At 41.3% G+C, this 16,792-nt stretch overlaps 1 protein-coding gene across 12 annotated transcripts in view; it reads left to right on the top strand.

The window, feature by feature from the left end:
* STIM1 (stromal interaction molecule 1) overlaps positions 1–16,792 on the top strand; it is a 187,251-nt gene that overhangs the window by 108,569 nt on the left and 61,890 nt on the right. For all 12 annotated transcript variants that reach the window (XR_011472844.1, XR_011472845.1, XR_011472846.1 and 9 more), the window contains exon 2: positions 2,565–2,695. Coding sequence is in view for 9 of the 12 variants with exons in the window: in XM_070425482.1 (XP_070281583.1) it covers positions 2,565–2,695 (131 nt within the window). In the remaining 3 variants the exon portion in view is untranslated. The remainder of the gene's footprint in view (positions 1–2,564; positions 2,696–16,792) is intronic.

The following is a 16,792-nucleotide window of genomic DNA, read 5'->3' as shown; positions in this document are numbered from 1 at the left end:
AAGAGCACTCAATAAATGCTGTTTAAATGGACATATCCTATGCTGATCAAAAAACTCTGATTGGCAATTATATGTGTCTTTCAGTAATACAGAAACAGGAATAAGGGAGTGAAAGTGTTATATTGGTTGTGCTAATCTTAGTGCTGTGTACTTTATCTATGAACTAGTCATTACTTATTGCTTTATTGCAATTGTTTTGGAAGGGTAGGATAGGAATCCATAAATGAAAAAATCATGCCAAGAGCTCTTGTTGGTGAGAAAGTGAAAAACCATGCCTTAATCTTTGGCTACATTCTACTCTTCCCATTAACCCACTACTCCTTCCTCCCACCCTCTACTCCTTACTCCAAATTGGCAGGACAAATGTAGAAGAACATATGGTTACATGGATACTATTTTCCATGTATGCATACTACTCTATGCATACTATTTATCTTACTTTTTTGTATGCATACTATTTGTATGCATACTATTTTGTATGCATACTATTTATCTTTTTTCTTTTATTAAGCCATTTCTTCAGTATACTACTTCTCACCAGTATTACCATTTGTGGCTTCCAGAAGATGAAAGAAACCTAAAGCTATCTGGTCAATTTGGCATAAAGGCAATTAGGTGAAGTGCTGGCCTGGGAATCAGTAGATGGGTTCTTTCTGTGGCTCTTCAGTTGCCTTTGACTTTGGACATATCAGTTAACATCTATGAACTTCAGTATTCAATATATTTTTATTAAATCACATCTGGGACATTTAAAAGTTTTTGTATTTAAAAAAAAAAGTTGTGCTTTACTTAGGATAAACCTGTGTGTGGATGTGGATGCAGACTAATGAAAGATTGGGTCAGAAATCTGTCAAGTCATTGTGGTTCAGGTGTGCTACCAATGATTTTAAAAGGATTTGAGCAACTAGCAAGTGATAGGGAGAGGGCCTGTTTTGTCACTGTCTGACCAGCAGACAAGTAAATGATTAAATGGATTAGAGTGTTCAGGTATTAGATCAGTGCCTTCTAGAAGGCTTTGAAGCAGTAGCTTCTTTACCCTGTCTTTGCTTTCTCTCTTGATAGCATCTTCTATTATCTGGGAAGTTAGGGTCTTTCTTCTAACTTCTTTGGAGGTGTCAGAAGAATATTTTGCCTAGAAAGTAGTAATCAAGGTCAGGGTCAAAGGAAAAAGGAATTTTAGAATCTGGGAATTGAAAGAAATACTAGAAACTGTAATTAAAATATGTCTTCTTTAAAAAATGAACTTGAGGCCTGGAGAAAGGAAGTCACCACCCTAGAGTCACATTGTGGAGCTAAGACTAGTTTCCAAATTCTTTCTGCTGTATGCTGTAGGTCAGGCTAGGTGTTTTCCAGGTTTGTAAGAGATGATTAGGTGTCATAAAAGAACTAGGGTGGCCTAGGCCAGCCGTGGGCAAACTACGGCCCACGGGCTGGATCCGGCCCGTTTGAAATGAATAAAACTAAAAAAAAAAAAAAAGACCATACCCTTTTATGTAATGATGTTTACTTTGAATTTATATTAGTTCACACAAACACTCCATCCATGCTTTTGTTCCGGCCCTCCGGTCCAGTTTAAGAACCCATTGTGGCCCTCGAGTCAAAAAGTTTGCCCACCCCTGGCCTAGGCTGTTGTTCTGGTTTTACTTCTGCAGGACTGACTGTGGGTGATGGTGGACAGAGGAAGCTGCATCTCAGACTTCCCAAACTTTCAAATCAGATAAGCTTTGGACGTTAGATATCTGATAGATACTTGCTGAATGTAACTGTGGGAAGGCCTATGATGTGAAGGGTTTTCCAGTTAGCCATTATATGTCCCAGTAGTGACAAAGTGAACAAAAAGGAAACTACATATTATTTTAGCATTGGAATGAATCGGTGTTTTCCTGTTTCTAGAAAGATTGTATTAATTTACATTTGTTTATTGAGTGAATAAAAATATTTGAATATGTATTTCTTTGATTACTAGTGAGGCTAAACTTTTCTCTATGTTCACTGGCTATTTGTATTTTCTCTCATTTATATTATTTTCTTTTTCTGAGTTACCTATTCATGTCCTAGATCAGTGATGGCGAACCTATGACATGGGTGTCAGAGGTGACATGTGAACTCATTTTTTTAATTGATTTTTCTTTGTTAAATGGCATTTAAATATATGAAATAAATATCAAAAATATAAATCTTTGTTTTACTCTGGTTGCAAATATCAAAAAATTTCTATATGTGACACGGCACCGGAGTTAAGTTAGGGTTTTTCAAAATGCTGACACACCGAGCTCAAAAGGTTCGCCGCCATCACTGTCCTAGATCCTAGTGTATTCCTAGTCCATGCTTGACTTCCCTGCAAAAGAACTATTAGGATGGTAAAGCATTGTCCTTAAATGGGGGAACTCAGCACATCCTTGGGGAGGCAGTTAAAGCTAGATGAAGCACTTTTCTCTCTGTATAAATAGCTGATTAAGTGGCTACATGAGGAGTCAGGTGCTAGAAGCTAAGGACAGAGACAGGTGAGTAATGGAGGTTGGGTGGCAGCCCCAGTAATGTTATCTCTTGCTTTTCCTGTACAGAGTTTTGCCGGATTGACAAGCCCCTGTGTCACAGTGAGGATGAGAAGCTCAGCTTTGATGCAGTCCGCAGCATCCACAAGCTGATGGATGATGATGCCAATGGTGATGTGGATGTGGAAGAAAGTGATGAGGTGAGCCCTCTCACCCTTCTGTGGCTCTCTTCTCTTCCTGTGTGAACAGTCCCTGAAAGCTCTCTAGACAGACTGTTCCCTGTGGAGAGATGGCTTTGTTAGTGGCTTGTTCTCTAGAAACTCATCCCTATCAGGGGAAGTGATTCTCAGCAGAGCAGCCCTCCAGGAGCCAACTGTTCAGAGTGCAGGCCTTATGTCTGCATCTCTGCCTGGACTGGCTCCCACTCACCTACCAGCTAGAAGCACAGCACTGACTGAGCTGTGCTATTTGAGAGGGAGAGAAAGCCCCAAGGTTGGTCTTTATAGTCCCCCTGAATCTTCTTGCAATCCTGCTGTAGACAGAGGGCATCAATCTGTTCTTACTCTGTGCTCAGCCCTGTGTTGGCAAGTGGGAGAGAACGCAAGACAGATCTTGCCCTCTAGGAGCTTATATTCTATTTGGGAAGAAGAAACAAATGGTCCTAAAAAGATCATTCTTAATTCCAGGCTGCAGTTGCTGGGAGCCAGTTGAGTGGTCCAGATAGTAAAAGCGAGAAGAATCTCTAAATGGAAAAAAACTATGTTATTGTTTCACATTTTGGCATTACTACAGTTCCAATTCCAGAGAGCCCAGAAAACGAAGTCATCATGTGTGAAAAGATTTAAAGGTTTCAATTAATTTCAAGCTCAACATGAACCAGCAGTTTGGTGAAGCTGCCAAGTTTGCCAAATCTTTAATAGTGATATGGTGTATATCATGAGGGAGGAATTCTTAGTCTCCTCTCTCTGCTGCTTAGCTCACCTTCAAGTTTTGAGTTCAATTTTGGATCTCACCTCATCAAAGGCATTTGTAACAGTGAGAGCCTATACAGAGAAGCGTGAGTGACTGATGAAGAGCACAGAAACTATGAAATGGAGACCATTCAATATATGTCAATATTAAAAAGTGTCTATTATATATGCGCCAGCCACAGTTCTAGACATGGGGATGTGGCAGTAAGTGGGGCAGACACATCTGTCCTCACATAATTTACAGTCTAGTGAAGAAAATTTAGCCTGGAAAAGAAAAAAACTTGGGTAATACAATTTCTGTTTTCAAATACATAAGAAATGGAGGAATCAGACTTACATAACAATGATGATAACAATAAAAACCACAACACTAGCTATGATTTATTAAATTCTTATACTATGTGAGGCACAGTGTTAAGCTTTTTGCATAGTTATTTTTTATTTTAACCCTCTCCCGAGGATATCTTTTCCATTGATTTTTCTTCTTTTTTAAGAAAAATATATTTTTATTGATTTCTACAGAGAGGAAGGGAGAGGGATAGAGAGTTAGAAACATCGATGAGAGAGAAACATCGATCAGCTGCCTCCTGCACACCTCCTACTGGGGATGTGCCTGCAACCAAGGTACATGCCCTTGACTGGAATCGAACCTGGGACCCTTCAGTCTTCAGGCCGACGCTCTATCCACTAAGCCAAACCGGTCAGGGCTCTTCTTCTTCTTCTTTTTTTTAAGAGAGAAAATGGGAGGGGGGGAGGAGAGGGGAAGAGAGAGAGAAATATCAACCTGAGAGAGACATCAATTGTTTGCCTGGGATTGAACTTGCATCCAAGGTACATGCCCTTGACTGGGAATCAAACCCTGGACCCTTTGGTCCATGGGCCGACATCCAAACCAGCCAGAGCCATAGTTATTCTTTTAACTTTCTTATCAGCCTTATAAAGCTGATATTGTTATTAAGGACTGGAGCCTTGGAAAAGTTAAGCATTTTGTTCAAGTGCATACTGAACATGAGCACAGATCGGATTTCAAAGCTCATGCTGTTAAGTACTGCTGAATTGTTTCTCTTATTCTAAGGGCAGAGCCAGGACCAATGTAGGAAAAGTAAAATATAGGCATATTCTTCTAGAATAAAGAATTGCCTAATAGTACTATCTCATCATGGAAAGGGCTTCTTTGGTAGGTAGGTAACTAGGTAGGTAGGTAGTTAACTTCCTGTCATTGAAGATGGGCAAGTAGAATATAGCACCCCACTAATTGGTCAGCAGAGGGGATCCTTGTATTAGGTTGAACTAGGTAATGTCTAAGGCAGCGGTTCTCAACCTGTGGGTAGCGACCCCTTTGGCGGTCGAATGACCCTTTCACAGGGGTCGCCTAAGACCATCCTGCATATCAGATATTTACATTATGATTCATACCAGTAGCAACATTACAGTTATGAAGTAGCAACGAAAATAATTTTATGGTTGGGTCACAACATGGGAACTGTATTTAAAGGGCCAGAAGGTTGAGAACCACTGGTAAGGGGGGAAAAATAGACTTCCTGGAGGAAAAGTGGATTTTGGATAGAGTGGAGAGGGTGGGGCAGCCTGAGTTATAGGGAACGAGTGTGAGCAGAGGATGTGGAGGTAGGTTTAGTTAGACAGAGTGACTGTGGTAGAAAACTGCAGGACAAAAATCTGGAAAAGAAAGCGGGCCCAGGCAACTAGACTGAGCTATGTGTGCTTCTTGAACCTGGCAATTGTAGGTTCTTGAGCAAGGACAACAACCATGATGAAAGTATCTAAACTTTTGGTCACATCTCGAAGTGTTACTGGTCCTCACAGGATCCAATATTCTCTATGCTGGAAATAGAGTCATATTTCTGGTGATGAATGAGGCCTAGGGGTGTCCTGATCTCCCTCCAAGGGCCTGGCCATGGGACTGGGAGACCGATGGCACAACAGTTAAGTTGATATGGCCCAAGCTTCACCAATTCCTGGATATCCTTGTCATTTGCCTTCATTTTCCATTTTCTACTGAATGGCTTTGTAAAATGAGAGGAGGAAGAAAATGTTCTTTTTAGAGAAATGTTACCACAACAAAAAGCTCATCAGCACAAATTGTTCTAAAATAACACAAAAGCTGTCATCCTGCTCTGAGCCAGTGGCGAGCTGCTCCTTTTCAGCATAGTTTCTGCCTGCCTTGGCTTCAGATGTTCTTGCTGCAGCCTCAGGCCTCTGGTGGTTAGAGTAACCTGCTAGTGGGAGTTTTCAGGATCAGTCACAAGCTACTGTCTTTGAAGGTGAAAGTAATGTTAGCAAAATATGTGCTTAAATTAGTCTAATCATATATGAGAGAACCTCAGAGTTCAGCATCTAACTAGAAAGTTGTGTGGACAGCTCAGGGCTTAGACTATTAGATAATAGACATTGAGGCATCAGAGAGGAATCCCTGGTTGTATTGGACATCAAGAACCTGAGATTTTTATGACTCATTTACTAGTAAAAGCACTGCTGATTCTTTAAGGACCTTAGTAGAAATCTGAAGGAATCCTCTATTAAGGCCTCATTTATTTAGCCTTACATCAGTAAGTTTTCAGGTATTTTGAACTATAACCTCAGTACTACATCTTTTAAAATTTTGGTCATTTTTGAAGTTAAGTCTTTCTTTTTTTTAATTTTATTTTTGTTTTTAAGCATTGCCTTTATTTACCCCTCCCTCCCTCCCTCCCTCCCTTTCTTCCTTCCTTCCTTCCTTCTCCTCACCCGAGGATATTTTCCCATTGATTTTTAGAAAGAGGGGAAGAGAGAGGGAAAGACAGAGAGAAATATTGTTGTGAGAGAAACACATCAATTGGTTGCCTCCTGCACAAGCCCCAACCAGGGCCCAGGCTAGGGAGGAACCTGCAACCGAGGTATGTGCCCCTGACTGGAATCGAACCTGGAACCCTTCAGTCCTCAGGCCAATGCTCTTATCCACTGAACCAAACTGGCCAGGGCTGAAGTAAGTCTTTCTTATCACAGATTATTGTCAGCAGAGTGTTAACTTTCTTTTTTTTTTTTTTTTTAAATATATTTTATTGATTTTTTACAGAGAGAAAGGGAGAGAGATAGAGAGCTAGAAACATTGATGAGAGAGAAACATCAATCAGCTGCCTCCTGCACACTCCCCACTGGGGATGTGCCCGCAACCCAGGTACATGCCCTTGACCGGAATCGAACCTGGGACCCCTCAGTCCGCAGGCTGACGCTCCATCCACTGAGCCAAACCGGCTTCGGCAAGAGTGTTAACTTTCTTTGGATAATTCAAACATGTCTTGAGGCGTCTTATGCTATTTACCCCAGTGCCTATATTCCAAATGTATGGTTGTGATTTCTTCTTATAGTTTTCTTGCCTCTTCTTTGGTTCATTCATTTTTAATTGCTGTATCTGCTTTGCTGTGAGCTGTGAACTTAGACTTATGGTAAACTGAGACTCGCAGTCATTTTATAGAAAATAAAATATTTTTTTTTTTATGGGGAAGTTAGTTTGGCTGCTCAAGTGCCACCTTTGCTTGCTTCTGTCCTAGATAGCAGAAGCTGTAGATTGTGGGCCCTTCAGATGAGCAAGATGCCACTATTGGTGATGGTCACCTTCTTGCCAAGCTGGCAGGAGCGCTACCAGCCTAGCAGTGTGAGAATTAATGACCTATGTTCTATTCAGAGCTCTGGTGAGGACACTGCCCAGAGGCAAAGGATTTGCTGCAGGGGGATGGTACTATCAGGTTGTCGTGACAGTCTGAGGTGCACAGACAAGGGCCTGCCTTAAACCACTGACCTCTTAACTAGACCAGACTCTGTGAGCAGTGTTATTTTCTTTTCTGGAATCTACATGAAAAATTAAGGGCATTTATTCATCATTAAACAAATTCTGATTGAATACCCCATTATATGTCAGGCATTATTTGTGGGAGCTGTGGATTCTACAGTGAAAAAAACTGACAAGATCTTTACTTTTATAGAGCTTGCATTCTAGTTGTCTATGTGTCACAAGTAACTAAGTAATGAGTAAACTTTGAAATTATGTAAAACTGTCATCAGATTATAGTAGTTTAATGACTTCTACTTTTATTTTCTCAGTGTAAAATGGTGGTTAATGATTCTTATCCTTGCAAGATTGTTGTCAGGATTAAGTAAGAAAAGTGCTGTTAAAGTTCTCAGCTCGCCCTAGCCAGTTTGGTTCAGTGGATAGAGCATCAGCCCTCAGACTGAAGGACCCCGGGTTTGATTCTAGTAAAGGGCATGTACCTTGGTTGCAGGCTAGATCGCTAGCCCTGGTCGGGTGCATGTGGGAGGCAACCAATCGATGTGTCTCTCTCACATCAATGTTTCTCTCTCTCTCTGTCTTTCCCCTTCCCTTCCTCTCTCTCTAAAAATCAGTGGAAAAATATTCTTGGATGAGGATTAACAACAACAACAACAAAATAATAAATAAAATAAAAAGAAAAGTTCCCAGCTCAAACAAAGAACTCTAAAGACTCAACAAAAGAAAACAAGCAACTTCATAGAAAATAGGAAAATTTTTGAATAGACACTTCATCAAAGAAATTATAGGATGGCAAATAAGCATGTGAAAAGATGCTCAATATTATTAGTCATTAAGGACGTGCAAATTAAAACCACAATGAGATAATACTACACACCTAATAGAATGACTGAATTAAAAATGGCAAATACTAAGTACTAGCAAAGGAGGAAGAACCACTGGAACTCTTGCTTATAGTTTCTTATAAAGTTAAACATAACTTATTACATGGCCCAGCAATTCTACTTCTCGGTATTTGCCCTGTAGATAAATGAAAATGTATGTTCATGCTAAAGCCTGTGCACAAATGCCTGGCCTATGTGGCTCAGTGGTTGAGCATGGACCTATGAACCAGGACATCACAGTTCGATTCACGTGCCTGGATTGCAAGCTTGATCCCCAGTGTGGGGCGTGCAGGATGTTGCTGATCAATGATTCTCTCATCATTGATATTTCTATCTCTCTCTCCCTCTCCCTTCCCATCTCCATTCCTCTCTGAAATAAAAAATATATAGAAGGGCAAAAAATATATTTTTTGGTGTGCCGCAGGATTTTAGTAATTAGTTTGTGTGTGCCATGAGATGAAAAAGGTTAAAAATCCTGTTCTAGATATACCTCCTACCACTTGGTCTGGCTCTTGTCTCATAGTCACTCCCAGTCCCCTTTCTTTGCTCAGTAGTTCTCCTTACTTGGAATTAATTTCTCATATCCCTCCTTCCTACCTCTGGCCCTGTCTGTATTGGTCTTAGGAATCCTCTGGAATGCTCCAGCCTCACTTTTCATGAACCTTCCCTAACTTTTCCACCTACGTTGACCTTTCTCATCTCAGTACTAACTTTTGTAGCACACAGTCTGTATCACTTAATTTAGCTCTTAATTAGAATGTCTTGCTTTGTGCCCTAATTTTGATTATATTGTCTTTCCTATAAGTTTGTCTTTTTGCACTAATACTCGAATTACTAAAAAATGCACAACTCTGATAATTATTTCTACCTTGCAAAAGGAATGTGGTAGAATAGGAGCATCCCTACCATGTGCCAAGCCTTGTGCCAGCTGATTGCATATGCAGTTTCATTTAATCTTTAACCACTCTAAATTAGGTGCCACTAACTCTATTTTAGGGATTATGAAACTACTAGAGGCCTGTTGCACAAAGAGATTCGTGCAAAGCTTTCCCTTCCCCTGGCTGCTGGCACCGGTTTTCCTCTGGCACCCGGGACCCAGGCCTTTGCTCTGGCCAGAGCCGCCTTCGGTCTTCGCTGCTGCTCCCGGCTGGAGCTGCCTTCCGTCTTCGCTGCTGCGTCTTCGCTGCTGCTCTGGGCCGGAGCTGCCTTCAGTCTTCGCTCAGCCACTTCGTGCCTACGTATGCAAATTAACCGCCATCTTTGTTGGCGGTTAATTTGCATATCGTGCCGAGTAGCCAATGGGAGGCGTAGCGAAGGTACAGTCAATTACCCTGTTTGTCTATTATTAGATAGGATAAGTGGCTTACCTTTGCTTACTAAATTAATCTAAACTCTAACCCTTCAGTCGCCAACTGGTGGTCTGCAGACCACTGGTGGTCTTTGAGGTCTGAAATGTTGGCGACTGCTGCTCTAACCTGCCCTTTAGTGCTCCCACAATCTGACTTTAGCTCACCTGACTCGTTCACATTACACTGCATTCCCTTCCTCTTTGTCATAGCCATCTCAAACATGCTCTTCATGTCCCATCACTGTGCCTTTGCTCCAAATAATTCCTCATGACATCTCACTGCCTCCCATTTTTGCCTGTAAAAATTCCTCTTGTCCACCAAAGCCTAAATTATGATTTCTCAGCCTCAGCATTATTGACATTTTGGGCCAGATAATTCTTTGTTGTGGGGAACTTCCTGTGCATTATAGGATGTTTAGCAGCATCCTAATACACATGTGATGTCAGTAACATATCTCTATCTTACCACAATCCCTTAGTTATAACAACCAAAAATGTCTCTATCGCCAACTGTTAATTACCCTGGGGGATAGAATTGCTCCTGGTTGAGTATTTTTGGCCGAGATTAAATCTTGTTTCCTCCAAGAAATCTTGTTTGTTTCCCTATAGTGGGAAATGACCCTTCCTCTCTCATGTTCCAGAGTACTTGGCATGAATCTCTCATTCGGCATATTGCTCTGCTCTGTATTGTAATTAGTTGGGTCCATTTTGTGTGTCCTACTAGATAGCAGGTGCCTCCAAGAGCTTATTCATCACTGTTTCTCCCACTGTGTGCTTGGTGAAGGGCCTTAGATGTAAAAATAAATGAGTTAATCTTTTGAATTTTAAAGCAAAGATTCTGTCTTATTTCAGTGTGCCCCTTAAATTGTTTCCTTACAGCAGAACAAGAGTACAGTTGGCTGGTCAGTGCTTTGGGGGAACACGGTGCTTTGGGCTTGTGAATTCCTGGCAAGGTTCGTAGCTGAGTCATTGGTGGGCTTTTTCTAAGAGTTGCTACAGTCTGGGCTCCAGACATGTTAGTGTATGAAGTGCATGATTGATCTCCCCTGTGATCCTCTTTCCTATCCCCCTACTCTATGCCATGAATCACATACAGAATCTGGATGGAGGTAAAGTCACTGTATTTAAGATAATTAAGGAAAGTCCTAGAGAAAAACACATACTAGAGGAGCATAGATGAAGAAAAGAAAAAAGGAAGACACTGAGAATGCTGAAAGGCTGACTGAGCAAAAGTATGCACAGGCTTTGGAGCAAGAAAAATGAGGGTTTTAGGTGTCCTTTCACCAATTTTAACTAATATGGCCTTGGAAAGTTTCTAAAGCTCTGTAAGCTTTTGTTTCCTCACTGTCAAATGGGAACAATAATCTCTACCTTGAAGTATTATAGTGAAGATGAAGTGAAATCCTGTGTAGAGAGTGCCCAGCCTGTGGCTTAGTTCATGGTAGTAGTATTACTCCTTCTCCTCCTACCACTGCTACCACGTGCTAGGCCTATGCTGGGGGCTTTTGCATACACCCTCTCTAGTAGTCTTTACAAAAAACCCATGGGGTAGGTATTAATTTTTCCATATAACCGATAAGGAAACTGAGAATGAATTAGCTCATAGTTATCTATTTTTTTGTTTTTTGCAACTCAGATCTGCATCAGGCCAATGAAAACATTAACTGGTGATGGTGGCACACCTTTGTAAATATGCTAAAAACACTTGAGTTGTACACAGAATTGGTATGTGAATTATATCTCAATAAAGAGGTTAAAAAAATTGTCACTACATTGGTCACCTCCCACTTGCCTTTCTGTATTCCAACCCATAAGAATTCCTAGGGCTCTACAGAAAACACTTTGAAAACCACGTTGATTTCTATCCCCATTTTTTCCATTCCTAACTTTGTCAGATATGTAGAGGTGCTTCCAAATCTGAAGTACCATTGTTTCTGGAAGCCGAGATACCTTGTTAACTTACTGACAACTAGTTGCCTTTGTTTCTGAGAAGGATTCTGAGGACACCCTGACTGAAGACCCCTGAGGCATCCTCTTTGGGAAAATTCCTTCCTCCTCCTCTTTTTCTCTCCCTTCCTCATCCTTCCCTCCCTCTTTCTCTCCCCCTCCCTCCCTCTGTTCTTTTTTCTCTCCCTCCCTCCCTCCCTCCCTCCCTCTCCATCCCTTCTGACCTACCTTTTTCAGTTTTTTTTGTAGCTGAAGTGGTAGGAGAAGCTGGGGATGCTGAAATGATAGGAAAGAACCCAGGTGGTAATTCCCTCTCACCCAAATACTAGGGGCCTGCATCAAATTCTTGGCCCTTACCATATGGAGCTCCATGAGTGGGGATGTTGAAAGCAGCTGGCTAAGTAGTCCTGGCTTTATTTTTCCTGGATTCACCTTGTGCTCAGGGCCACTCCAATTCCCACTGCTGCTGCCATGCCAATGCCAGCCCCTGGGAAACAGAGTTCTCTTCTTGGCCCCTGGGCCAAATCCTGAACATAGATTTTTTTTTTATACCTTTCTGCACAGTTTTGATAGCTTGGAGCCTTTGCCTTTTTTTTTTTTAAGTATACCATATGCAAAATAGGGTAGAAAAGAAATAATTGCTGACAGTTATGCACATAACCTCAGTATAGGTTTCTATGTATACATTTCTGTTGCTGCAGTGACTCTTTTTGACCTAAAGGATTGTTACAGTTTAGAGACACCTCTCTGTTTTTTTGCCTTCTAGTTCCCTGCCTGTCTCCTAGTGCAATCACCATCTTATTTCAGGCCTTTTGGACAGAACAGAGGTGACTGATACCATGAATGATATCATTCTTTAGGTGAGACCTTCTCCTTAGGCTAAGGAAGAGACCTGGCCAGATTTTTCCTTGTAAATGCATAATTTATAAGATAGCTGTACCAACCAGGAGTGGCTCATAGCTTACAGGTTATATCCCCCATTGACTCCAAGTTCTGTGGCTTTGCTCATGCATTCAGTCCTAACTTTAGTTTCTTAGAAGAAAGTATTTAAACCTTGAATTTTTACAAGTATGAGGCACAACTTTAGAGTCTGACCTTTGCAATGTCCTAGCTATAAGGTCAAGTAATTTTTAAAAAATATATTTTATTGATTTTTTTACAGAGAGGAAGGGAGAGGGATAGAGAGTTAGAAACATTGATGAGAAACAATGACAATAACACATTTTAAGGGCTATAATGGTGGTGTGGACAGGGGACTGTGGGAATTTCAAGAGGAATAAGAGGTAATCTAACATGTGCTGGTGTAGCAAAAGACACATTGTCAACCAGCACTCAGGAAAGTATACCAGTTGCTAAACAAGCTGAACTACACACACATCAGAGGGAGTATAGGCATAGTTTGCAATCTGTCCCAGTGCCTTAGCCAGATACAGGAGGAAGCAGCAGCTCCCCCAGATGGTATCTCTCATGTTTCTAGGAAAACCCAGATGGTGGTTTGCTTTGACAGACAGGGATATTCTTTCTTACTATGCAGACTGTTGTTTTCTTTTCTCTCCATTTTGTTGGTGAGTCTGCTTTGCCTATTCTGGATGGCAATCCTATTGATACCTGTAACATTTCTCTTTGCGAGTGCCTACATATGTGTATATGTCTCTCTGTGCCTTCATGTTTGTTTCTTTGTATGTGTGTATACATCATTTTGTGCTTTTCTGTATTGTATGTGTCTTTTTGTATTTAGACATGTCTGTGTATGACAAGAAGTGGAGGAGGGGAGGAACATTGAGCCAAGGTGATAGGAACTGAGAGAAACCCAGAAGCCAGGTTGAGGACTAAGGAGGTTAGGAGCAAAAGGTTAGGCTACAGTACAGTATGCAGGACCTAGAGGTAAGAGCAGAGCTAGAAATGTAATCAGGAATCAAAGATGCTGTTAGTGTAGGCAGGATCTGGGCCCTACAAAGTGGTAGGCCAAATGCAGTGGTCATTCAGCAGCCAGAAATGGTCAAGCCAGGAGAGAGAGGAAAGCCCTGCTTCAGGTATTCCTGTCTAAGGAGGAACCAGCAGCTGACTCTGAGGGCCCTGCTTGCCTTCAGACCTAACTGGTTTGTGTTTGTCTAAGGAGGAACCAGCAACTGACTCTGAGGGCCCTGCTTGCCTTCAGACCTAACTGGTTTGCATGTATTCATGCAAATCCCTGTGTCTGTATCTGTATGCGCATCACATTCAGTATACTTCATAGCATTAGGAACAATTCGTTTCCAATGCAAAGTCTGATTCACTTGAGGATCAATGACCCTTCCCTTAGTTGTTCTCCTTCCCTTCTTTCTCCAAACATATTTAGTGTCTGCTCTATGCTGGGTACTAGATATGCAAAGGCTAATAAGGAAGACACATATTAGTGAAGCAGAAACATATTTATGTTCAATCCTAAAAGGTATTGTGACAAGAGATTAGCACTGCATGCCCTGGAAATGCAGAAAAGGGCATTTCACTGTCCTAGGGTGCCAGGAAAGGCTACCCAGAAGAGGTTATGCCTGAGATGAATTTTGGAAGATGAATAGGAGTCAACCTGGGACAGTGGTAAAAAGGGTATGCTAAGTGGAGGGATGAGTGTGATGTCCTTAGGGATCTGTGAGCCATTAGTTCTTTGAACATAAAATGTAATAGGGGTGGGGTGGGTAAGAGCATGTGCTGGGAGAAGGTCAATGGGGGGAAGAAGGGGAGACATATGTACTACTATTTGTAATACTTTAAACAAGAAAAAAGATAAAAATAAATGTAATAGGGGGACAGGGAGGGAGAGGTTGGAAAGACAGGCATTAGCCAGATTTTATTGAGAAACTTGGATTTCATCCCAAAAGTAATGAGCTAGTAGGATTGTAAGTAGAGATGGCTCTAACTCTGATGAAGGTATGTCAGGAGGAGGCTTTGCAGAGCAGGTGAAACTGGGACTTGTTTTTTAATGATGAACAGGGGTTTACTGATGAAGAAAGAAGGAGGAGAATTTCAGGAAAAAGGAAATTTATGAGTAAAGGCAGTAGGAAAAAATATAAGTTTGGGAAACATCATGTAGGGAAGAGTCTAGAGCAAGCATGTCAAGCTCAAAGGCTAACACAAGCCAAATAAACAAGGTTTAAGTTTATGTGGGCCACAAAAAAACAAAAGCTTCAATTTTCATAGAAACATAGGTTTATTTTGATAGAGACATGCTGAATACAAAGAGCTGAAATAAATGAGTAATCATTAACATAAAATAATAGAACATTTTAATAAAAATTAATATTTTCTTGAACATTAACTTACTAGACACTGAATAACTGCACAAATTAATAAGCATAATGCAAATAGACCTATTTTTCTTGCTCTCCAAAAGCGAAATATTTTCTGTTGCATACACCAAGCAAGTCAATACAAGACTAATGACCTGGCAATCGGCTGCTAAAATATTCGCTGCTAGTATTAGTGGAGAGAAACAGTGCGCCTGCATGTAAGGGAAATGAATGCAACACGATTAAAGTAATCAGTCATTAAGGAAAGTTGTAGTTCGTTATTAATAATTATGTATAACAGGATATTGTAAAAATTAAGTTATAAAATTTTTATTAAAATGTTTCTTACATACCGTTATATTAGCTGGGCTGCAAAAATATTTGTTGTGGGCCTCATGTGGCCTGTAGGCCGCAAGTTTGACATGCTTGGTCTAGAGAATAATTTCTTCATGTTTAAGATAGAGACTGGTAATATATACCTTCAGTGGCTAATATGAGATAATGGATGTAAAGAATCCTTCGTAAACTATAATGCAGTGTAAATTTCAATAGCAGGTATTATGCAGCTTCTCCTCTTTTCCTCTCAGTGCCCAGCAGCATCAGGCCCTCCCAGGTGTAGATCAGGTAGGCATTCACCCCAGCAGAGTGGCTTTTACTGGGTGAGAACCATGCCTTCTTTCATCTACCCACTTGGAATCTTGAGGAGGAGGAGCTAAGTTTAGAAGCTGCTGGGACTCAGAGGCTGAGTGCTGGTTCTTTCAGGATACACCATTTTCCACAGTATGAGCCCTCTTGCCCAGGGATCCAAGTTCAAAATAGTCAAACATGAAGCACCTTTTACATATAGGCACTGTGAAGGACTGTGCCTTAAATGATTTCATTTTCTCCACTTTGTAACTGTGGGGTATCTGCATTTTATAGGCTCAAGGGGACATAGTGAGTATGTGGCAGAGATGGGATTCGAGTCTGTATCTGTGACATTCTTTTTCCTGTATGTCACTTCACAAGCTTTCTGCTGTCTGTGGCTGTAAGAAACTTCATGATTAGTGGGAGTGAAACACGCTGAGGGCGTGGGCAGAGTGGGGCTCTGTCTTACCTAGGTGCTCTCAGTATGTCTAATTGATCTTTGTGTCCTTGGATCCCAGCACAGGACATGCCACAATTTAACTGCTCTATAAAGCTCGTTGTGCAAATGAATAAATAAATTCTTCTTAATAATGGCTTCTAGAACTCCAAATGTCTTCACTACACCCTTCTGCCTTCTTTGTGGTGCTCTGATACTCTAATTGAAGATTTTGTTCTTGAGGACTATTTTTGAGGTGTGGGGGGGTATTGCTTAAACTCTTCCTCTTGGAGTTGATTAGGAGCTAGGAGGTTGTTGTTTTTTTATTTTTTATTTTTTAAAAATATATTTTATTGATTTTTTTACAGAGAGGAAGGGAGAGAGATAAAGAGTTAGAAACATCGATAAGAGAGAAACACCGATCAGCTGCCTCCTGCACACCCCCTACGGGGGATGTGCCCACAACCAAGGTACATGCCCTTGACCGGAATCGAACCTGGGACCCTTCAGTCCGCAGGCTGACACTCTATCCACCGAGCCAAACCGGGTAGGGTGAGGTTGTTGGTTTTTTAAATCTTTATTGTTGAAAGTATTACATAGATCCTCCTTTCCCCCCATAAACCTCTTCTAGTCCACTCCCGTCCCTCCACCCCAGACCCTCACCACCTCATTGTCTGTATCCATGGGTTATGCATATATGCATACAAGTTCGTGGGTTGATCTCTTCCCACCCACCCTCCCCTGCCTTCCCTCTGAGGTTCAACAGTCTGTTCATGCTTCTATGTCTCTGGGTCTATTTTTTTTTTTTAAATATATTTTATTGATTTTTTACAGAGAGGAAGGGAGAGATAGAGAGTTAGAAACATCGAAGAGAGAAACATTGTTCAGCTGCCTCCTGCACATCTCCTACTGGGGATGTGCCCGCAACCCAGGCACATGCCCTTGACCGGAATCGAACCTAGGACCTTTTAGTCCGCAGGCCGACGCTCTATCCACTGAGCCAAACCGGTTTTGGCTCTGGGTCTATTTTTGAT

Source organism: Myotis yumanensis, unplaced genomic scaffold (genome assembly GCF_028538775.1).
Source record: "Myotis yumanensis isolate MYYU_CA2020_CCGP unplaced genomic scaffold, mMyoYum1.0.hap1 SCAF_10, whole genome shotgun sequence".
Taxonomy (NCBI): domain Eukaryota; kingdom Metazoa; phylum Chordata; class Mammalia; order Chiroptera; family Vespertilionidae; genus Myotis; species Myotis yumanensis.
Note: the sequence above shows the minus strand (reverse complement) of the source record. Positions and strands in the feature narration are given on the sequence as shown.